The 24474-nt window shown below is 34.9% G+C and overlaps 1 protein-coding gene across 3 annotated transcripts in view; it reads left to right on the top strand.

Moving 5' to 3' along the window:
- Positions 1-24474, top strand: part of LOC136029680 (GPI transamidase component PIG-S-like) — a 76427-nt gene that overhangs the window by 43392 nt on the left and 8561 nt on the right. For all 3 annotated transcript variants that reach the window (XM_065708197.1, XM_065708184.1, XM_065708191.1), the window contains exons 4-8: positions 1542-1760; positions 7948-8121; positions 10181-10419; positions 16433-16552; positions 19910-20133. In XM_065708197.1, the coding sequence (XP_065564269.1) occupies positions 1542-1760; positions 7948-8121; positions 10181-10419; positions 16433-16552; positions 19910-20133 (976 nt within the window). The remainder of the gene's footprint in view (positions 1-1541; positions 1761-7947; positions 8122-10180; positions 10420-16432; positions 16553-19909; positions 20134-24474) is intronic.

Below are 24474 nucleotides of genomic sequence, written 5' to 3'. Positions count from 1 at the left end.
CGGAATTTTTTTTTTTATCTGTCATATTTTCTCTTTGCCGACTCAATTTAACCTGTAAAGATGTTAATAGTAATTTTCCTGGGTAAATTTTCCCCGCATTATTTAAAAAACGATCGGAAATCAAATTAAATTTTTTTCAACTGAAGGTGAGGAGCCATATTAAAACTTAAACGAACAGAAATTATTACGTATATAAGGGGGTTTTCTCCCTCCTTGATACCTCGCTCCTAACGCTAAAAACCTTTTGTCCCAGTCCTTCAAGAACGACTCCAGAAAAACAAGGGCTGGTTAACTAGAACAATAAGCTTTTAAAAGTACTAAAAACTTTCAGCGTGAAGAGCGAGATATTAAGGAGGGGGCGATCCCCTCATATATGTAATAATTTCTGTTCGTTTTAAATTTTAATTTTGCTCCTTACTTTCAGTTGAAAAAACTTTTTTTAAATTTAATTCAGTAAAAGAGCTATGAAAAAATGTACCTTTTACAGAGGCAGGGTCCAATTTTTCCATTTCTGAAAGCTATATAGTTGTTTCAGCCTTATTCATCATCATGAATTGATGAGTGCTAGATAATTGTGATCAGCATTACAAATCCTATAGTCAATTCAAATTTATGGCAATTGCCAAATTGTTTGAAGCTTGAGTTTTCTTTCCCCGCAGGAGCTCAGTCGTTGAGCGTGGTTTTTCGAAGTCACTTCAGATTCTTACTAATGAAAGAAATAGAACGGCCTAGAAGTCAGTAAGGCTTGGCATGTTGTTGTTTATTGATGTAAAAATCTTGGGAGGCCCAGAAAATGTTTTAGAACTTTACTTAAAAATGACACTAACAAGCAATGTAGACGGAAGACAAAGCTATTTTCAGATACAGAGAAATTGAAGAGATCGAAAACTTTTGAAAGAGCTCAAAAAACAGGAACTTTCAGATAAGCTTTTTGAATCTGAATTTGAGAATGTTAAACAGGACCTTGATATCGTGGACTCCTCCGACTTAGAATTGACTAAAACAACGTTAAAGCCCTGTGGAACGACGATAAAAGATCAAAACAGTGTCAAGATTCTGGTTGAAAAATCAAAAAAAAAAGAATCTGATTGAATGTTCAATCAAGAAGGAAAAACTATAGCTCCGTTTCTTTTCTACATGCTGTAGTCAAGTTGTGTTTATTTTGTATACCAATCACCAAAGCATATTAGCCCAGAAAGGAAAGAAAATAACAGTCAAGAATAGGCCATGAAAAGTCAGTAGGAATATGTCGCAATAGTAGGAAATCAATACATATCGTTTTCACTAGTACTTTCTGACCCTCGAGACTTCCAGAGTTGGATGCTTTTTTGTCACTTTTTCTGTATCTGAAAATCACTAAGGTCACTTTTTTTTCCGCAAGTTTTTCCCTCAAGATCATTACCATAAAGCGCCTAAAACTGACAATATAACTGGTTAGTTAACCCGTTTGTCTTAATTTTTTCAGAAATAACCCAATAAAAATTTCAAGACATTCAACAAGGGGGCAAATATCCCAGTTGTGACGCTTTGTTGTATTTCAGCTCTGAATCTTTTGGCTGCTGTGATAAGAAGTATATTAGCTGAGGAAGGCCCGACGAGTGTTGTTAATCAGGACTTTGATGGTACAAGTGACCTGTGGAATCAGTTAAGCAAGCTTCGTCGGTTTGCCTCCAGCTCTTTTCTAAACGTTCTGTTCACTTTTTCCAATCCTGACCCAGAACTCTTTGATATTGATTGGCCTATTGAAGCAGCAATAGAAGGTATATTCTCATTTTCTTTTGTCATTTTTCTTAATTGTAATTATGATTGGGTTGTAATCTAAAGGCTCGTTCATGAAATTAGGCTGATAAAAAGAATGTCCATGGTATCCGAAAATGTTTCATACTTGCATAGATAGTTAGACAAATAGATTTGCTATAAGACTGTGCCAACAATAAGTTTAAAAAACAAAAATAAATACATCATAATACACAGCGCGCAAGGCTCTCTGGCAAGGGGTGCAAAGAGAATGAAAACCAACAAAAAAGACACATACAAAAAGAACATGACGACCAGCCGCCCATCTTACACTATCTGTCGAAACCCTAGCCAGGGCATAGCGCCATGCGCAGTAAACCATATATACTTCCATTTCTAATTGGGCGTGGAGATATCCACCACAAGCGGGAATAATGAAAGAATAAAAATCATAGAAATTACACAGAAATCAAACTTTTTCAACTATTTCTCCTGAGGTATCAAATGAGTGACGTGTTTTAGTTGACTCGGGGAAAGTATTCCACTGGAGATTGAAGTCTGGCCTGCTGAGTTGTCGATACAGCTCTTTGGTCTTAAGGGAGGGGTGAATCCTTCTCCAGAAGGGTCAAAGGTTGTGTTAGACCATAAAACCAATGAAACACGTTTACTAAGACATGAAAGTGCTGCTTAAACTTTTTGCCGATGTTTACAAGAATTTCCTGATGGACATTTAAAAGAGCTAAATCGGTAAACCTGACTTGCACCATTTGTTTCCGTAACCAAGTTTTAAATTTTCGCAGGTTTAAAAACTTCCCTTCGGCAGACGCGACACTCATTGGAAGTGAGATGAGAATATGAAGCCGCGTTTTAGCACAAGACTATACATTCCCGTCACTTTCCTTGATAGCCTTGAGTTGTCATGATTCTCCGAGTCGTCACTAGACTTGACATCGCACTTTTTATGTTATTTCTCTAGAGTATCAAAGTGATCAGCAACGTGGGCGTCTGCTATAACAAGGTCCAAAGTCTTCTTTATAAAGAGTGAACTGAGAGGCAATGTAGTTGCTGAAATATGCAGTAGACACTGTAGTGATACCGCAAATTCTGTATTTTGTGTTGCGGTAAGTAGAGTCTTTATCTTTAGCGTACCAACAGGTTCAACCCACTCACTGAAGAGTTCGAGAGTGTCTATGACTTAAAGGAAGCTCAGACACAAACTACATCTGTGACTCGTGGTAGCTCGATCCTTCCTCGATCCTTCCTCGATCCACACTACCTGAGCTTTCATCAGTTTTGATAGGATATAGTTTCTTTTCGCCAATGCACTGAAGAATGCAGAAACATTTTTCATGATTCTTATTGTGTTTCTGATGTTAGGAACAGTTGAGCCATTTAAAAGAGAGAAATTCTTAGCAGGATTAAAGCAGAAGCATCGCGATGCATTCCGTGCTTCTTTTTTTAATCATTAGCACTGTTCCACAGTTAATCGAGGTAGTGACTGCAGTAACGACACTTCCAATACTTAAACAGTTGAGCAGAATCAGACCTAGTTTCTTTAACAAGTGTATAACTAACTGACAAATAACTTTTCTCTTAACGGTTGTTTTTGGTCCGGGGTAGAATTTTTGAATATACCGTCAAGTACGTCTACAAATCTGATAAAATTGTTCTATTTCTGGCTCTGATAGCTATAATAAAGAGATGAGCTAAGTTGTGATTTTTGAGATTCATCAGTTGTCTCACCAAAAACGACACCACAGTGCTTTGCTTTCTTCCCTCACTCTAAAATTACTAAAACTTTTTTTCGAAACATTCAATCAATTGATTCGAAGATGTTTTTACTTTTATATATATATGTATATATATATATATATATATATATATATATATATATATATATATATATATATTATATATATAGCTTCAAAAGCGCAATTTATATATATGTAGCTTTCATACCTGCTGTTTTAAATGCCCCTGTAACCCATCGCCACCGCTGTTCACACGATAGCGCAAAAGGTTTCAGAAATCTCCCTCATTGGACAGGGGAGTGTGCAAACGTCGTTACCATCCCTGTGACCTCTGATTGGAACATTCTACCGTTCGAGAAACATAATAAACTCTAACGCTGTTCATTAACTTGGCTATGCACATAATTGTCGGATGTGTTATAGGCCTTACTAAGGACTTCCCAGCTTCACAATCATCGCAACAGTATTTGGAACCCTCTTTCACTGTAAGGCCACCATCCTTCATCATTGACTTTGCGGACTTGGTTAAAATTTACCAAACGTTGAAGGACAATTCGTTTATTTGAACTCCCGGCAACCCCAGTCGCAAACAGAACTCAATGTGTGCAAAAAAGTCTATTTTTGACGATGGAAAGCTGTTGAAAAGCTTACATTTGGAAATCCTTTTTAAGTTCCTTTCTTCTTTCCCCTGTTTTTGCGTACATCCCGGGGTCTCCAAGGTTTTCCCAACAATTCGCGCTTCGTTCCGTTGTCAATAGTATGGATTAACTCCATATACCTTCCAATATTACTTTCAGAAAAAAACTTGGGGGGGATGCTAAGGACGGGACAGTCTCAGCATTTTTCACTGGACCGGGGGAATGACTTCTGAGCTTTTGGCCTACGCTCCAACGTTGCAAACAATTCGCGAACACATCCAAACACAATTATATCTACTAAAAATTGCCGATTCAACAATCCAGAGTAACTGGCTTTATTTCTCATTGCAATGGAAAATTAGTCGCAGGTGGCGTGGTGGTGTACCCTCGAGAGTTTCATCATGAAGTTGTGATTCGAAGATTGAGGGTGACTAAGATAATATATGGAATATGTTTGCACGGGATGTTTGTTATGTGAAGGTTTTTCGCTACAGTATACAGTGACACAATCATGGTTGCACCGGTAGCTGCAACCTAGTCAAGAACAAACCACGGCTCATAGTAACCAAGAATTAAAAAACGCGTAAAATAAAAATTGGAATTGCTATGAGCGAAAACCTTGTACAGGAAACTTACATTCCTTTGGGTTCAACAACAACAAAAAATCACTTTTTTTTTGCACAGGCAACACTGATGTGTCCTCTTTTTTTTACTACTCTGCAACTGGGGTGCCAGAATCTATAGAGAGCTGATTAGGGACTCATTCAAAAAGAAGGTGCAATATCTACGTGCTTTTTCGTGCTACAAAACATGATAGTTACAATATGCAATTTTTGACAAAAAAAAACTGCATCTTAGTGTACAAGATGTTGTAACAAACGGATCTTTTGTCAAGAGATGATATAACAAACTTATCTTTTGAAAGTTACTTTTCTGGGGCATGATGTCATATTTGAGTGATTCTGCTCCCTGACTCCTTCGGTTTTTTCTTTACTAGATTCCAACTAAAAATAAGCCTTCTCTGTGTTTCCCTAAAGCAGCCATTTTACTTCCTTTTATCCGTCTTCCTATCTATCCCTATTGCTTCTATCTCTTTTGGACTGTCAGAGACAAAAAAAAGGAAAAATTGAGCGATTGCTTTCCTGTAATTTAATGGCACAAAACATGCTATATTTTCATTGGTTTACATCTGTGACTTAACTTCGTAAGGCAACCTGGTTTTACCTTAATTCTCAACACACTAATAGCCTAACTTTTTTAAACCTCCTCTGCAAGATTTTCAGCCAGTAAAAAGTAGAAAAAGCTAACTTATACGTGATTTGCTCTGCTGTGTGAAATAGTAAAGCCAGTAAAAAGAACAAAAAATTTTTGAGCCAAACGATTTTTTGCAATCAGTTTTTCTGTTTTTCTATTGGTACTTCATTTGACTTTTTCTTACTAGAGATTTTTACACGGACCTCAAAAATTCAAAGGTCTCGAAAATATAAGGATTTAAATGTATTTTGAGCAGTAAAGATCTACAAATTACTAAAAAAAAAAAAGTCCACTACAGAGTAGCGCTACATTCTGACTAAACCCTTAAATTGAAAACTGACACAGAAAGACTATAATTTGACAATCATGAGCCTGAGGATCAAAGTCAGATACTACCCAAATCATTTTTCCCGAGGGTCGAAGAAACCTAGGGCTGAAAAAACCTATGGTCTTTTAAACCAAGGCTTGGATTAAAAATTTTAGCCCTTAAACATTTTAAAATTTTCATTTTCACAAAATTGTTCTTTCCTTCTTTTTTGAGAAAAGCTAACTAGGTATCACATTACAAAGTTTACAGTGTCTTTCCGGAAAAGAAGTAAAAACTGTTCTTTCTTCATGTCGATTCAAAACATCCTGGCCTGTAAAATAAAGTTGTTCCGAACAGTTTTATGTTTTACTCTTATTGGATGTGACTTTGTTTATCTCTAAGTGCGATACGTAGTGATGCTTTTACCTCCAAATGGCGTGGTGGTGTACCCTCGAGAGTTTCATCATGAAGTTGTGATTCGAAGATTGAGGGTGACTAAGATAATATATGGAATATGTTTGCACGGGATGTTTGTTATGTGAAGGTTTTTCGCTACAGTATACCGTGACACAATCATGGTTGCACCGGTAGCTGCAACCTAGTCAAGAACAAACCACGGCTCATAGTAACCAAGAATTAAAAAGTAACCATAGTAACCAAGATGTGACTTTGTTTATCTCTAAGTGCGATACGTAGTGATGCTTTTACCTCCAAATGGCTTAGATGAACCATTTTATAGACAAGAGAATAACAGGTTCCGAAGTGGGTATTTTTTGCACTGGAATTTAAACTAAAACAAACTCAAATAGGAGGCATTTGCTTTTATTTTTTAATTTTTGTCTTCAGAATAAAAAGCTTTTGATTCAAACGTAGCCTTCCTTCTGCCTTTCTTCAACCAGATTAGACATAATAATGGAAAATAAAACAGAAATTCCAAAGACGGAGCGAAGAAAACCTAATTGAAACGCTGTATGAAATTATTTCTTTTTGTCTGCAAACCTTGACCTTCTCCTTAATTGTACGCCTGTAATTTGATAGTAATTTGTTTCAATGAGTTACAAATTTGAGTGAAAATATCTGCCTACACAGCTAGTTTAGGAACCATGTTGGTCATTAAGGCAGTAAAAGATTTCCTTTGAAAAGAAAGAATATCTAAGCTAGAGGAATTGTAGATTCAGCCGTTGAAAAACTGTTTCATTGAATTGGTTGATTGAAAAGAAAATTCTATTTATCTTTGCACACAATACTCTGAATGGTCAATAAGTATCCCGTTCCAAAGTTAAAACCGATGGGTTGTTATGTTTGACGGAAATAATGTTAGTACGCGTTAGTGTTTTCTTTTACTCTGTTGTACTATGTAGTTGCTATATGTAAAGCGAAATCAAGGAGAATTGAATGCGTCTTGTGACAGAATAAAATTGTTTGTTGATGGCCGTCTCTAAACATTTTTATTACTAAGTGGTTATACGAGCGGTAAGTATAAATGGGCAAAAAAGCTTGTGCACAGTTTTAGCCGTACTTTCCTAATTGTAATTTTTTGTATCTTTTAGTTACTTCTTCATGTTTGTGTTCCATGTTACGTTTAGTCTCATTTCATTTTTCACACAAAAGAGCAAAGCGAATTTTCTCTAACTCTGAAAGTTTTATGCAACAAAATTTTTTAGAAAGCATCTACAGCCCAAGTTAGGGCCCGAAATGGTGCTCTCAAGATTCTACCTCTAGCTCTTCCAAAACCTGAGTAGTCTTTTCTGCCAGGTGAATCAGATTAGAAAGATTGAAAAAGAAATTTGAAACCTTGAAACTGAAGTTAAGTATTTTTTTTAAACATCCTATCAAAATTGCTATAATATTAAAATAAACAAAAATTAAGACTTGATTAATAAACCTGTTCAAATGGGTTGAATCGTCGTGCTTGCGTGGCAGTCTTAGATGCTCGTTTTCTTATGTTTTTTTAAGCTTTCTTTTAAGTCCAGTAAGCCAAATTTTTAAAAGCTACACATTCAAAGTCAAAGTTAGTCCGTCTTCGTATAATCTTTTAAGGTTTTAGAGATAGGATTGAAAACAACTTACCAGACCCTAATTTTAGCTGTATGCGCATTCGTGCAATTTTTATTTATCTAGCGCAATAACTTTGCGATTTAGTTAAAACTTTTCTCATTCGGCTCATTTCGACATTCGCCATTCTTTTTATCCACTAGCAATATATAATGATACTAATTTCTTTTTTTCAAATTTATTTTAGTAATCTATTTGTTTTCAGAATACCTGCAGCCATTTGCTGATAATTTGAAAGACATAGTAGATATCAGACCGTCATCTCAGCATATTTATTTTGCCCCACTTGGAGTCACTCCTCGAAAAGCTCTACATGGCGACGGGTATGAAATTAGTACCGATTTATCGCTTTTGATAAATCCGCTAGAAAGCAAACTTGGTATGTTCCTCATTTGCTTTGCTTTTAATTGGGTACACTGATAGTAAATAGCTACTTGGACCTTTTATTTTGCTTTGCCTTTCCATTTGCAATTAAAACAAGAGGGACATATAGAAAAACGGGTATAATTGCTTAATAAAACCATGCAAACATAGCAAAAAAAAAATCTTGCTAATACCAAGGAAATCTGACGTGTTTTTTTGTGTATATATCGTGTTTGTGCTTGTTCACTTTTCTTAATATATATTTTTAGTTTAACCTAGTTTATTTATTCCTTTTTTTCTTTTTTTTTCTTTTTTTTTTATTAAGGTTTCCAAATGTGAAGCTGAAATAGTTGGACTTTCATTATTATTCATGAAGAAGTCTTTTTGTTATTTTTCCATCGTTTTGTTGAAAAATTAGCCCGTTTTTTTCCATTTTTCCATTAGTTTCAATTTTACGCTGATAGTCATAGTCGTTTCAAAATGTTATATTTATCGATGATTTAAAGTCTGTTTCCATTCTCCTGTGACAAGGCATGACATTTCTGCGGAGTCTCTCCGACTTACTTCGCATGTGTCTAGGTGGCAAAATGTATGGTAGCCTAGACGCATTTTTATTTCTGCTTCTTTTAAAAGAGAAAAATATCTTTTTCCTCAAATTTGATGTTCCGAACTGTGTCAATGTATAGTTTTTTGTTTCTTTTATTTGAATATATGAGATAAAAAAAAAGAAGGGTGAAACTATAGAACCAAAAAATGTTTATTTTGAAGAATGTTAGTATTAATTAAAGCCATTGTATTTAAGGTAACACGAATATCAAAAGAAAACATTTGGCACTTTACATCTTATTGCCAAAAGGTTTTTCTTTTTTTTTCTTTTTTTTTGATCTTCCCAAAAAAGGAAAAGCCATCAAGAATTCCCTTAATAAATTTCTATTGCAGATCCATCATGATTGTAAAAGTTCGAGAACCATCAGTTACTATCAGTAACTTAACTCGTTTCTTTTTCCACAAGGAATTATGTTTTCTATTTCTGATATAGATGATTTCCTCAGCACAGTAAGTTGGGCTTATCATATAGATTGACAGTGAAGGGATGGGTTACCCGAACGTGTGACCCAGCACATTTTCTACAACTAAAACAGCCCTAGAGTACAACCTATTGGACAACCGTTCTTATGTGGCCTTTTGTGTGTAAGGGATCGAAGCGTTCAGTAGTTCTATTACAGCGTAAAACAAATTGCTCAAGAATCTGTATTTCAATGCTTTGGAATAAAATATTAACGTGCAAGAGCTAAAGCAATGAAAAGCGGTGAATAAAAAAACAATCTTTTCCCAATGAAAGTAAGGAGGGGCACTAAATTTAAAACGAGCAGAAGCTATTCTTTATATGAAGGGGGCTGCCCATTCCTACCCCCTCCCCCTTCTGCTGTTTACTCTAAAATTTGACTTTTTGTCCCAGTTCTTTAAGAATGGCTACCGAATTACATGGGCGTTTAATCGTATTAGAAAGCTTTTTTAAATTGCTTAAAACTTTAGCGGAAAGAGCGAGGGATTGAGGGGGGGGGTAGTCCCCCTCATAAACTGGAAAATTTCTGTTTGTTTTATGTTTTAATGCTGCTCCTTTCTTTCAGTTGAAAAAAAACTTGTTTTCTTCTTATTGAATAGTTGTCGAGGAGCTGAATTTCGTTTTGTGTATTTATTTTTGTTTATGGACATAGTGATCTATATGCACGTACCTACTATTTAATTCTTTGGCTGAGCTTTTAGACCTTTATGAATAATTATTAAAATTATTATAAATCAATCAATCAATTTAAATCAAGATTAGGTATAGTGTAATCGCAGTCAAAATATGTTAACTACAATCAACTACTAATCTACAATAACTGCTAATGTTAACTACAAAATATGCTATATGCATATTATGAAGTAAGTAAATGTGAAGTAAGTAAAGTAATTGTTTTCTTCTGACATGTTTCATTCTCAATAGCCCCAATTCTATGCTTATACCAACCGGTGTCTCATAGACTCTTGCTGGTAAGTCATAGCTTACTTATTAAGTTGTCTAATTTAAGGAGAGCAAGTGCTGCCTGGGCCTACAGCAAACTTAGTTCTGCTCGTTCCCCCTGCTAGATTTCACCCTTTACACCTGAAAAACAGAGAAAACAGTGATTCTTTTATCGTTCATCGCTGGGGAGGCATTGCGTTTTATAATCCTCCAAAAGACAGTAATGGTACCCATTGGATCGATATGCAGCCTGTTATGGAAACTTTTATTGGACAGCTAAGACTACTTATTGGGCTAGACATAAAGGTAAGTGAAAGGAAGAAACATTTGAAAGAACGTATCGAGATCTTGACTGACGAATTCAGACGCTTCTAACTGGACTTATTAGGAGTTTCAGAAACTGATATCCCAGGGGTAGGAAACCTGAAATTAAGTGATATAGAATTTATTTACTCGGGCAGGAAGGATTTGGTGAGTAGGTGTAGGGAGGTGTTGGTGAAGGTTGCATAGGAAGGAAGTAGGGTACATAATGAATTACGGAGCTGCTTATCCCTGTTTAGGTGGAAAGGTATTAATAATAGGATACTAGTGGCTCATTTTATTACTAAAAGTGCAGGGTATCAGTCTTAGTATATGCCATTGTAGAACAGACTAATGGAGATACTAGTGACTCAGATGAATTTTATTTACAGCTACAGGGACAAATAGACATGGTCCCGGTTAAAAATATGGTATTTGTATTAAGAGATTTAATACCCAGGTCGGTAGAAATAGGGATAGATGGTATCCTAGGATATGTAAATATGGTGTAGGAAAAGAAAACAGTAATGGTTACAGACTGCTGCAATTTTGCAGCAGTTGAAAACTTTTTGCAGCAGTTGGAAGATTTATTTTGTTAAAAGCAGTTAGTGACGGTATTAAAAGGATTAAAACATAATAAGGCCCTAGGTGCTGATAGTGCAGTAATGGGTTATTTTAAATATAACGGTTATGAATGCCAAAGTCATCAAACCCCTTCAGTCCTCAGTTTTGTAAATTATGAACCAGCGTTTGATTCAGATGATAGCAAAAGTGCTATCCTTGTTTCGTATGCCAGATAATTAAGTTAAAGTGATCAGTGCTGTGTAAGAGAACTTCATTATTACGGTTAAGTAGGAAATGAGGTTAGTAGCTGGTTTCGTATTAAATCAGGAGTTTATTAGGGTTGTGTCCTATCCTCATTTATATGGATCATTTTAATGCACTTTGTCCTAAGTAGTACAGCCGAGGCAATGGGAGAATATGGAATCAAGCGGGAAGTAAAATTCTTCTAGAGCTAGATTGTGCTGATGATTTAAGCATCCTAGATGTAAATGTTATCAAAATAAATCAAGTTTTAGGGGCTTTGCGAGTTCAGTGTGCAAGAATTGGTTTTTAAAATTAATGTCAAGAAGACTAAGTCGCTGAGACTAGAAGTAAAGGAAGGTGAAGATGTTATACTGGGTAACGAGAACATCTATCAAGTGGGCAGATTCGCATACCTCTGTAGTAATATTAGTAAAGACGATGGGTGCCAAAGAAGATGTCAAAATTGAACAGCCAAGACCCAGGGTGTTTTTTCACAATCGAAAAAAGTTTGGAAGAATGGGAAGATAAGTGTGCACACCAATATTAGAATATGGGAAGCTGCAATGACGAAAGTGATCACGTATGCTTCCGGAGCGTGGGCGCTCCGATAAACGGAAGAGGATATGCTAGATGTTTTCTAGATTAATTTTGTACGTAATGTTTTGGGTATCCGACTGACTGACCGTATATCAAATAGTAAGCTGCATGGAAAATGTGGGTCAATCCCGTTTTCTAGGGCTATATGGAGAGAAGGGTTGAGATGGCTAGGTCACTTTCTGCTGATGAAACATGATAGATGCCCAAAATCGTCCTTATCGAGCAATCATACAGGGCCAAAAGAAAAGTAGGACGCCCCCGAATGGGGTGGGAGGATGTCGCAAGGAAAGATTTAAGGGAAATAAAAACTTCTTGAGAGGGTGTAAAGAGGGAGGCTTTGAATAGGTTGGGATGAAGGAGGAGCGTGAATAGCTGTGTTAGTCTCAGGTGACTTGGTGTTGTAGTAAGTTTTTTGTAGTAGCGGTAATATTTGTAGGAAGTTGAGAATCAACATATCGAGATAATAAAAACGAATATTCTGCATAAACTTATAAAAAATAAGGGGAAAAATTGAGAATATATATTAGTTTGAGCCACGTAATTGGATGCGATGCTTTTCACTTCATATAACTTCATATAATTTTCACTGGGTCATGAAAGAAAACGATTTGGTTCATTTATGAATAGAATCGAGAAACGATCTATTTCAATAGCTAGCCTTTTGTTAAATTCAATAAAAAAAAAACTAATTTTTTTAGCTGAAAGTAAGGAGCGACATTAAAACTTAAAACGAACAGAAATTACTCCGTATATGAAATGGGTTGTCCCCTCCGCAATCCCTCGCTCTTTACACTAAAGCTTTTAATTGTTTTAAAAAGTAGAATTGTGGCAAAGAGTCAAACTTTAGCGTAAAGAGCGAGGGATTGCGGAGGGGACAACCCATTTCATATACGGAGTAATTTCCGTTCGTTTTAAGTTTTAATGTCGCTCCTTACTTTCAGCTAAAAAAATTAGTTTTTTTTTATTTAATTTCTGAACGTTTTTGAATTAATGCATGTTTGGTTTTGGCTCTCCGCACATAAATTATTAAAATTATATTTGTATATTAATTCGTTTTTGGCTAAATGGCTTTCTCTTAGTTTTGATCAGACGATTTTGAGAAATAAGGGGTGGAGAAGGAGGCCTAGTTGCCCTCCAATTTTTCGGTTACTTAAAAAGGCAACTAGAACTTTTAATTTTTAACGAACGTTTCTATTAGTAAAAAATATACGTAACTTAAGAATTAACTTACGTAACAAACTTTCATAACCTTATATTTTTATTATGTATACGAGGGGGTTTGTACCCTCGTTATTACCTCGCTCTTTACACTAAATCGTAAGTTTTGTCTCAATTCTTTAAGAATGACCCCTGAATCAGAAAGGCCGTAGAATAAATAGTTGAAATTACTAAAAATACTTTAGCATAAAGAGCGAGGTATTTATCTCCTCCTAAATACCTCGCTCTTTATGCTAAAGTATTATTAGAACCCCTCATATGCGTAATAATCTCTGTTCGTTTTAAGTTTCAATGCTACTCCTTCCTTTCATTTGAAAAAAGTTTTCATGTTTATTTTTCATTGTTTTCTTATAGTAATGCTAGAAAATCCTGCGCCCTTTTCATTGAATTTTTCTTCCCCCATGACAGATTCCTCCAAGGAAAGATCCTCCAACATAGCCCCCTCTCCTCATCCCCACCCCCAAAAAAGATAAAATCCCCCTGAAAACGTCTGTACACTTCCCAATAACCATTACTATATGTAAACACTGGTCAAAGTTTGTAACTTGCAGCCCCTCCCCCAGGGATTGTGGGAGAGTAAGTCATCCCCAAAGACATAGTTATTATAGTTTTTGACTATGTTGAACAAAATGGCTATCTCAAAATTTTGATACGTTGACTTTGGGAAAAAATGAGCGTGGGAGGGGGCCTAGATGCCCTCCAATTTTTTTGGTCACTTAAAAAGGGCACTAGAACTTTTCATTTCCGTTACAATGAGCCTCTTGTGACATTCTAGGACCACTTGGTCGATACGATGTCCCCTGGGAAAAAGAAAAAAAGAAAAAAAAAAATAAACACGCACCCGTGATTTGTCTTCTGGCAAATAATACAAAATTCCACATTTTTGTAGATAGGAGCTTGAAACTTCTACTGTAGGGTTCTCTGATACGTTGAATCTGATGGTGTCATTTTCGTTAAGATCACACGACTTTTAGGGGGTGTTTCCCCCTATTTTCTTAAATAAGGCAAATTTTCTCAGGCTCGTAACTTTTGATGGGTAAGACTAAACTTGATGAAACTTATATATTTAAAATCAGCATTAAAATGTGATTCTAATGATGTAGCTATTGATATCAAAAATCAATTTCTTAGAGTTTTGGTTACTATTGAGCCGGGTCGCTCCTTACTACAGTTCGTTACCACGAACTGTTTGATTTACAGAGAATAAGGACAAATTCTAACGAAGAACCTAAGGTAGTTTACCAATTGTTAAGCATATGGGAAATTGTATTTGCTGTATCTTCCAGGGATTTTCGTTGTAGAAAATAAAAAACGTAATTCCTTTACTTATACCAAAACAAGCAAAATAAATCGTAACTTACTTTTCTAAGCTAGTTTTCTCTTTGTTATTTATTGAGTGGTATGAAAATACCACGTGTAAGAATGTCATGCGAATGTGTGATAGGAGCTATGAAATAGCAGCTTTAGCAATTGGAAAGGTTGTGAAGTTGCTGAATAGCATTACGATGTAACTTATGTTATCTTACCTTAACAAGCAATTGCAAAATGCCCAGAATGTTGGGTAATCGGTAATAATTATAATTGATATTAGAAATGTTGCTAATTAGTTAGTAGGGTTGCTAAGAATTTAAAAATTGTAATTGAACAAAGTGGTAAGTCCCCTGGGGGTTGTTTTTATATTAGATCTTATAAAAGCCTACCGAAAGTAGGGAAATCGACATCTCGCTTGAATAAAAACTAATTATTGTGCGTAAAATGTTTTCTTCGTTTTCTTGAACGCTAAACTCAATAAGAGTAGCATGAAGTTTCAAAGTTTGAACAATGCGAACGTCAGAAAGTCTTAATAAATTATTGTCACCGAAAATCATGTTTAGCCAACATTGTCATTACTATTACGGGTAGACTCACCAAACTGAGTCGAGGTTCAGGCCGCAAAGACCCATGGCTTCCGAAATAGAATAAAATAACAGTTCTATTGTGCTATCCTCTACTGCAAACAAAAGCTGTGAACCAATTATAACTAATTTCTTAGTTTTGGCTGTCAAAATTCAATTTATCACTTGATTATAATGCTTTATAGTTAGTTGGTTATTTTTTATAAAACTGTAACTAATCAGGAATGGTCCCAGTCAGTCACAAGATGATTGCCGACCCTTGTTGAAAATTACCTACACCTTTGCCGAGTGTGAAGCAATTAGACCATATTAAGTTTGGGATAGTTGGTTGGTTCCTTATCTTATGAAGGAAACTTGTCTCCAGAGAATTTTTGTCGATTATATGGTGTAATTACCTATACAATCGGTTTTTCCTAAGAGTAAGCCAGGTAACATCTAGAAAATGTTAAAAGGTCAGATAACAATAAAAAAAAAAATAAATACCGTCTATTATCTAGAATAATTGTTTGCTGCTCACTTTTTTTCAGGTGGTCGTATCTTCAGAATGTGTATTCAGAATGTTTTCTTTGTACCTCATGCAAACTTTTTAATATTTCTTCAACTTCACCGCTATTCATCAGGTTCCTCTCTCATATTATGTATCGGCGACAAAAATGATATCTAGTGAGGCTTGAAATTGTTCTCCTTTGAAATTTCAAAGGAAAGCCACAAAAATATACGAAACCATTGAAAATTTTCCGAGCTGGCAAAGACTTTCTATATACAAAAAAAAAATAACCAAACTAACTGAAAAAACACAAGACCAATAGATGGGTCTCATCACGTTATGCTGGTACTCTATTACAACACAAATCCTGATCGTGTTGGAGTAGAAAATGGTAGCCTTTGAAATGTAGCCTCTTCTTCTGTATTAATAATATAGTCTTTGACTGCCAAAGAAGAACCAAAAAGCTATACTTCGATTGTCTTCTTTTTACTAAGGAAATTAGTAAAATGCTTATTAGGGCTACTATGTTGCTTCGTAGAACAGTTATTGATTAAAATAGTCATTAGCTGACTTAAGCACATAACTAAAACTTGTCTATGGCTTATGAGCAGCTTGCTTTACAAATCTTTACGTTTGGTAAACATTTTCTTTTTCTCTGTTTAAGTATAAAACTAAATTCTGATGCTAGCTTTGTCTCCTAGCTTGGATTCAACCCTATATTTCAAACCTTAGTACGAGAAAAATTTGTATGCATTCAGATCTTGGTTCATACTCCGCCGTGTATTCAAAAAGCTGTGCCTTGCAACTTTGAGTAGGAATTCTGCTAAGAAACTGAGGCACCTGTCTTCTGTCGAAAAACTCTGGGAAAAGAAGTTGTCAGAGCTCATAGGCTAGAGATGATTGAAATTTCATTACCAGTCCCTTATGCTGTTTTCGTAGCCATTTCTTGTGATGTGTGTTCCTTCATGTACAGTGTTCTTCGTAACTTAATAATAATTGTTCTATGTGTTTTCAGCTACCAAAGGATGTAGCTAGAATTTCCTTGAATGAGAAGGCCATAGCTGATTGGGAAGTGGATTATTTACTTCGTTTAAAAACAATTGAAAATATTGCCTACTCTACCAAAGCTATTAAGGTTTGTCTTTTAACTCTTGTTTAAAAAAAAAGTAAAGTGTTCCACTATTAAACATTTGTTCTTTGTGCCTAATTGTTTAAAACATTGTTTAATTTTAATTGTTTAATACATTGTTTAATTTTGGCTCAACTTCTTTGTTTGCTATCCATCTATCAGCCTTTAAAAAGATATTATATTTCTAATAGTTAGCATTCTCATCATTCTAAATTTAATATTGTTGGCTTAGTAAAGAGCGATATGGTGTCGTGCTATATCTTATTATGTTTTAACCGTGCTAATCATAGGACGGTCACAGAAATGTATGGAAAAACTTGATTGATTGCAAATTCTGAAATTGAGTACATTTTTTAGTGACTAAAAAGGTTGGAGGGGACCTGGTGACCCTACGTCCCCTCAGGGACCCCAATTCAAAAGGCAGAACTAGGAAATTAATTTTTGTTTTGCCAAAAGAAATCAACGGATCCTCGGAATCAACTGGACGGACACAATTACCAACTCATTCATTCGATGGAAGACTAAACAGCCACTCGTTATCTATAAAGCCATAAGCAGTCGGTGGCGATATTAGGACACACGGTTAGAATGGGCAGCAAAGGCCTGCCTCATGATGTTTGGTGTTGGACTCCTCCAGGAGTTTGACGGCGCGGACTACAGAAGGCTACACTTGGACGATGACTAGAAAAATACACAGCGCTCTCAAGAACATCCCTTTATGAACTTCGGCCGAAGACCCTGGAGAGGTCATCATGGAGAGGCATGGTTATGTGCCGACCGGTGTGGGCAGTTCAAGATCTAAGTAAGTCCTAGTAAAAGAAATTTGAGATTTGCTGATAACATGATTGCTGAAAACCCCTTCCCTTCTCTTTGCGTATGCGTCGGATCACGGCTGAATTTCAGTCTAGCTCTAGGCTTAAAGCTCATGTGCATACGAAATTTAAAAAGTATCTGTTCAAAATTCTGAAAAGAAAAAATCAAGAATATCGATTACAAAATCAACTTTTCCATTATTGTCTTCTGGATATTCAGAAGAGTTACATAATTGTGATTTCAGGTTTTTGACAAATTAATTCCATGCTGTGCACAAGTTCAGCATAAAATGGTCTGTAAGACGTCTACTTTCGGAGTTGGATTGTTTCGTTGATTTTTCTATTGCATAATTTTTAGTATGCAACGAAAGAAGGTTTTTTTTTCTCTAAAGTTTGCTTGAATTTAGGAGTAGATTTTAGTGGGGTTGACAAGAGTGTAGAGGAGGGGAATGGGTAAAGTATTTTTCAAAATCGATGGGGTCCAATTTTAATATTTTTTTTTTCATTTTTCAATAAAAATCCCCTTATTTGACGTACCTGACAGATTTGTTTTCCGTTTCACCATTCCGTAATTAAAAGAGGAAGTATCGAATATTATTAGTCCTTTTCTAAGTTTCAAACCACCGATCAGAAGAAGAAGAAAAAAGACTGCGAAAAGAGTAGTGCTCCTGAGCAAAATAGTTTCATTTTATTCCATTTTTGGTTAATATTATCTATACTTTATATATGCTTCTTACCGTATGTAACAATCACAGCATATAATTAAACATACTGTTTGCAGTATGCATTGTTCTTAATTTACACACCAGACACATTATTTATCCATAGTTACGCATTACATTTTTCACAAATTTACATACACAGTTACATTTAAATAAAATTTCATCTAATGCAGAGTTAAAATATATGACTCTCGTAACACTTAAGATAAAAAAAATGAGTAAAAGCAATCATATTTTTCTATTGCTTACAGTTTTTGCCAAATGATATTTGCCTGAGGTTTTTATCTTAAGCACCAATGAAAAGTCTGGAACATTAAACATAAAAACATCAAGATGATTTCGCTGAAATATTGGAATACTTAAAAAACATTATTAAGATTTTCAATATGGTATACAAAACTAGATTTTAAAAATTTTTCTAAATATGCATACGCATGTATATTTTTATTGTTTTTTTTTTATAATAGTCAATGCCATCAAATTGTGTGATAAAACAAACTTTAAAACATAGCTGAGCGAAAATTGTTCATGTTATAAATTATGGTTTTGAAATTCAGCATGAAAAGCTACCGAATAATAAAAGCTCTTAAATATTCATATGATTTACCCATAGAATTTCATTGATAACAATCGCATTTCTATGGAACTTATCAACTAACAGCTTGGAAATACTGATTATTAGGAACTTGGTTTTTGGTAAGTTGGAATTAAATAGTTATAACTAAACCATTGATTTATTGACTTTGTCACAGTGTTTTTTTTTTTTTTTTTTCTTTTTTTTTGTATCGAAGCAGATGAAGTTTATATGTCTCAACGCTCACTGCAGTGTCACCAGTAAACGTTATTGATAAGTGTCCATCCTTATTGACATTAATAAGTTGTAATTATGATTGCAGTTAGTTAGCCCAATTATATCAACTAAAATAAGAATAACAAGCACTCTGGGCCGAAGAATTTGGGTATACTATTACAGTGGAAACGGGTGCCAATGTCAGAACGAAAGCCACCAATGACATCTAGATTTGATGTTTCTTAGCATTTGTTTCATACCATATCATTTTTCTTTTTAGGAATAGAGACGAGACACTTATGACTGCACTAATTTGTCACTAGTTGCAGTAATATTACTGCAACTATTCAGAACCTTTGAGCTTGATTTGTGGCCTTTTTACATATACCCTTTTATACGACTGTGCTACTAGTATGTTTTGAAATCCAGTATGACTTTTTTAGTCGAGAAAGTAAATCTGTTTCTTTTTATCCTTTGGGACTAGAAACTTAACATTATGCTACTGAGATCATTGGTAAGAAGAAAATTCTGCACAGAGACTGGCAATTTTTATATGTTCCTTTAAGTTAGTCGAAATGAAAACTGTGATTGTAAAGTATGAATTTTTAAATTAAAGCTAAACTTGCAGATATACCTTATTGGGCTTAATTTCTTTCATTTTTTACGTCCATGATCTTAGAATCGAGAAAAAAATTTTTTAAAGCAAAACGTTTTCTGTGTATGGCATTTTTTCTTCTGTGAAAGACACCTTATACTGTCCAAGGGTCTCTGTGTATGTTTTATGGCGTCCGTCTGTGTCCATTGAAACACTTTCAGACAAAAAATACAATTTAGTAGTGGTTTTAAGTCTCTTCTGTATTTATTTAATAACCGGTTTTATAACCAAGTATTAATGTGGAAATGAAGATTTTCAAATCCAGTTTATATATACACATGTATTTTCAGCAAGGCAACATCTTATAGAGTTTATTCAACGTAACATCTTATAGTGTTGTCCCACAAATCCCTGTTAGTACTGTGTCCTTTCTCTCTTTTCTAGTCTCTAACTGCACTACTAGAGACCATAACCAATATAGTTATAAGCAATGATGTGGCTAGTAACGTTTCATCTTCATTAGAAAGTATCAAGAAATCATCAAGGCTCTTTGAAAAGGGAATGCTTAAAGAAAGCTATAAAGAGTCTCTTGCTGCTTCAGAGAGAGCGGATGCTGCCTTTTTTGATCCATCTATGCTTGCTCTACTGTATTTTCCTTCAGATCAGAAGTAAGTCATGTCCATGCTTCTTTCAGTTAGCAATAACAAGTTGTTTATTCAGTTAGTTATTCATTTGCACAAAGTCATTTAAGTCACATGAGTATTGAACGTCGAAAAATAGATTCTAATTTTTCATCGGGTCAAATCAGAGATATATTGACTCAAATCAGAGTCATTATAAGACTAGATAAGGAAATATTGGATATTATAGAAGGCTTGATCCGAATGTCCTTGATGTGAAAAATTCAAAAGTAAACGCCTCAAATTCATTTATAATCATTTTTCAATTGTAATTAAACTGTAACCGTGAGATCTGCGAATTATACAAATCCGTGGGAAAATACGGAGTACTTTTGACTTTGCTTTTTGTTTTTATGGCACTTGATATCTGCCAAGTGACATAGAGCGATCGCAAATAAAATCCCGATCGGCATTAAGCCTTTGATTTTCCTTTTAAATCAATCTATTGATTCTTAGAATTTTGCTAGAGCTCATACCATATGAGCTCTTGGCTCTTCCGACCTCGTCACAAGTGCCATATGAGCTCTTAGCTCTTTTTTATTTCCAAATTAATGCTTGGAAAACTAAAATAAAGATATGGGGTCTAAATGTGTGATTTTGGAAAATGAAATGGATGAGTTTTGAGTTCATTTATTTAACAATAAATTTACAATAAAATCAATCTCAACACACTTTGCCCAGTTAGGCTTCATGACCTGGAAGGAGCAGAAAAGAAAAAAAATAAATATACCAACAACAAAAAATTGAATATCGCGCCTCAAAAATTCCCTCAATCAGAAGCTACGCAGAGGAAGGAGTAGCTTGTGATTTCCAATCAAACTATCAATAAAACTCTAGTAACTCATGCTTAAACAAATATCCAACTGTAATCAAGAGACATCAGCTCCAGGGGAAATTTTCGACATTCCTTTTGTAGATACCAAACGAGTTGGAGGCTCGTACATACTCTGGGAGCATGTTGTATACCCTGTTATAAAATATAAGAGGGTTGAAGTCAGACTGCAAGAATGGAGTGTGAGTAGTATATAAGCTGTTGGAAGTGAGCAAATGAAATGTCGATTGATCAAAAATAAAAATAATGCATTATTACAAAGGGCAGTAATAAGATGGCCATGCAACTATAGAAAGTGAAAATGTATATGATAGAAAATAGAAATTTCAAATGAAGCAGGAATTTGAATGAAGAACGGCCAGTTTCTTGAATATTAGTCCTTGTTTTATCATAAACTTTTGGATGTGGTTTCTGTGACGAGAGGAAGGTTGAGATCAAAATAACAGGACAATATGAAGCATAAGACTGAACTGGGCTTTAGAAAAGGATTTTAAAAACTTATCCTATAAATAGGCGTAATAGCTTTCTAAGGATTCCGAGACTGCTGAAGAGTTTCATTTTGTTCGACTCCATATATTACTTAAATGATAGATTTTTAGCAAGTAAAATGGTTAGTTATCGAACCTTATGATCTCTAGGTCTACTCAAACAAGCTCTTAATCCGTCTTTTTTCATTTAAGTCCGGGCAACCTTTGAGACTCTTGAAGAAATGAGAAAAAATGATTTCTTAACATTTAAAGCAAGCTAATTTACACCGAACCCTGGATAACTTTTAAAAAAGTCTCCCATCTTCGAGCAAAGATCAAATTCAGTTCTACAGGGTGTATTTAGAATACTGTCATCAGCAAAGGCAATACGTACATCCAGAAAAGACAAGTTCTTCTCAAAGTTTAGTGGCAGATGCTGGTTAACAAAGACGACAGCAACTTTCATAAGTTGCTGTATTTGTTTTAACTGCATTGATAAGGTCATTTGGATCGATTAAAAGAGTATTGGCCAAATGTTAGATCATTGCGGAATGTCAAAATTTATTTTGGAAGGGTTAAAAAAGAGCGCTTGAGCCGAGATTTCTTGACTAGAAAAATATGAAATTAACTAAGAATAAGCAGTACCTCTTATATCAACATGGGGCAGTTTCCAAAGAAGGATCTTGTGTGTTAATGACTCGAATGCTTTTCGTACGTCGAAAAAGATGAGAAGCAGATATCAGGCGAGAATCAAGAGCTGAATGTAGGAAATTCATGAGAGTTGCATATACATGCTCAGTTGAGTGCTTTGTCCCAAAACTAAACTGAAAATCAAGAAACAAATGTTTAGAATTAACATAATCAAGAAGTCGGGAAATATTATTTTTTTTTAAAGAAAATTGAAAAATTTCAGAATAATTAATACTGATGAAAGAAAGATAGGACAATAACTTGCAATATTATTACATGACCTTACCTTTAAATAGAACAATAACACGAGCACGCTCTAAAGAAACTTGGAACACCATTTTCATAGGCAGTACAATGGTAATGCCTAAATAAAGAGTGAAATGTGCTCCGTGTATTTTATGTTTCACCGAGCCACTTTGGATGGAAGGAGTTGTTGCGGAAACTTCAGAAAGGGGCTCACTCGATTGTAAGTTGAAAGTTTTAGTGCCCTTTTTAAGAATCAAAAGTGATTGGAAGGTGACCAGCCCCCTCTGACGCTCCTATTTGCTGCTCTCCTCCCAACGTTATCCGACTTAAGTTTTGAAACAGCCATTTTATTTATTACAGTTGAAAGGTAAAATAACTATGCCTCTAGGGATGACATGACACCCCACAACCCTTGGGGCAAGCCCTGTAAGTTTTGAAATTTGTCCATTGTTTACATATAAGATTTGTTATCGGGTAAGGTGGCATGTTTGATCCTGGGTCTCCAAAATGTCTATGGTGAAGCTTTCAATAAATGTTGAAGATGATTTTGTTCTAAATAAAAGAACACTATGTGCATGAAGGTTGTCAAAAGAGCGTATCAGCAATATCTTGGAACGGCTTAAGGTATTCAACGGAAATTTTCAGCGCATGTTGAGGTGGATGTTGAACTGACCAAAAGGCACTATGTGCATGCTACCAATACTACTACTCCAACTGTTATTGCTACTAAGGCTAAGGTTATAAGGATGAAATATTCAATGAATATTTAGGAGGAGGCTAAACTAAATCAAAACATACTCTGTGCATGCAGGTTCTCAAAAGAACATATCAGCAAAATCCTTGGAATTTATTAGGCTCGAAACAAAAAGATTCTCGTTTTTACTGGATATTTTTTGGTTTATTTTTCTGGGTAATTCAACTTTTCTTTCGTTTTGAGCTGGAAAAATTCATTTATATCTAGAATCTTGTCTCCTACGAAGCAACTGACAGACCGGAGCGATGCCACGAATAAGCCGGATACTTCTTACAAAGGAGGATGTCCTCAGTGTCCTACAAAACATATATGAAGACCTAACAACTGGCAAGGGTTACAGGAACGACCCGGTCTTCGTCAACTAGAGTGTTGATGTCATTGATGAAAATTCTTTAGGCAGTACAAGCGAAGAATATGACAAACAGGCAGTTAAGAAACAATCAGATGACGATGGGGAAAATATTCCTGTTGCTAATTGACTTCGACAAAACCAGCAGAGGAGCAATGTTAATTCTTCATTCATTGGTAAAGTGACTAAAGTGGGATAAGTCTAAGCCAGGGGCGGATCTAGGATTTTCTTTAGGGGGAGGATGCATAATAGGTTGCTTGGATAAGCTTGCGAACAACAAAATACTCGCAATTTAAAGGGAACCTCGACAGCTATGAGTCGTAGGTAGGCAGTGGAAATGGTCGTAAATTTAATCTAAAATCTGGTGAGGGTTGAAGCTCTAATAAATCTGTTGAAATTAAAATGTATAAAAATATTTATATAAAAAAAATAGTAAGTTATAAAAACCATCCCGCCGTAAAAAAAAAAAAAAAAAAAAAAAAAAAAAAAAAAAAAAAAAAAAAAAAAAAAAAAAAAAAACTATTCACCATCTATAAAAAAAATTATATTTAATATTTTCTGCATAATTTTTTGCCTTTGCACATCTGACCACTATAGCGAGTGAGTTAAGCTTTTTATTGTCAAAAAAATAACATTGGTATTGAACCATCTTTTGGAGTCATGTACTCTATGTGACAATTTATATAGATCAAACCATTTAGCATATGGCCTAACTTTGTGGCATCGCTTAGTAATTATGGTAGTAATGAAGAGTAGGAAATGAGGATAAAGATACAACTTGTATATTCGTAGAAGATATATTCAACATTAAATACTAGTTCTCTTAGGAATGTAACAAGAAAAACAGAACGAAGGGATAGAAATGCATAGAAGACATTTAAAACGAGGGTTTTATGTATACAGCATTAATTAATCACTGTTTCTTTTAAAAATAGTGTTTTAATAAACAGTGTCAACTTTGGCGAAATCTCAAAAATTTATTAGTCAAAAT

The sequence above is a fragment of the Artemia franciscana genome, chromosome 1 (genome assembly GCF_032884065.1).
Source record: "Artemia franciscana chromosome 1, ASM3288406v1, whole genome shotgun sequence".
NCBI lineage: Eukaryota > Metazoa > Arthropoda > Branchiopoda > Anostraca > Artemiidae > Artemia > Artemia franciscana.
Note: the sequence above shows the minus strand (reverse complement) of the source record. Positions and strands in the feature narration are given on the sequence as shown.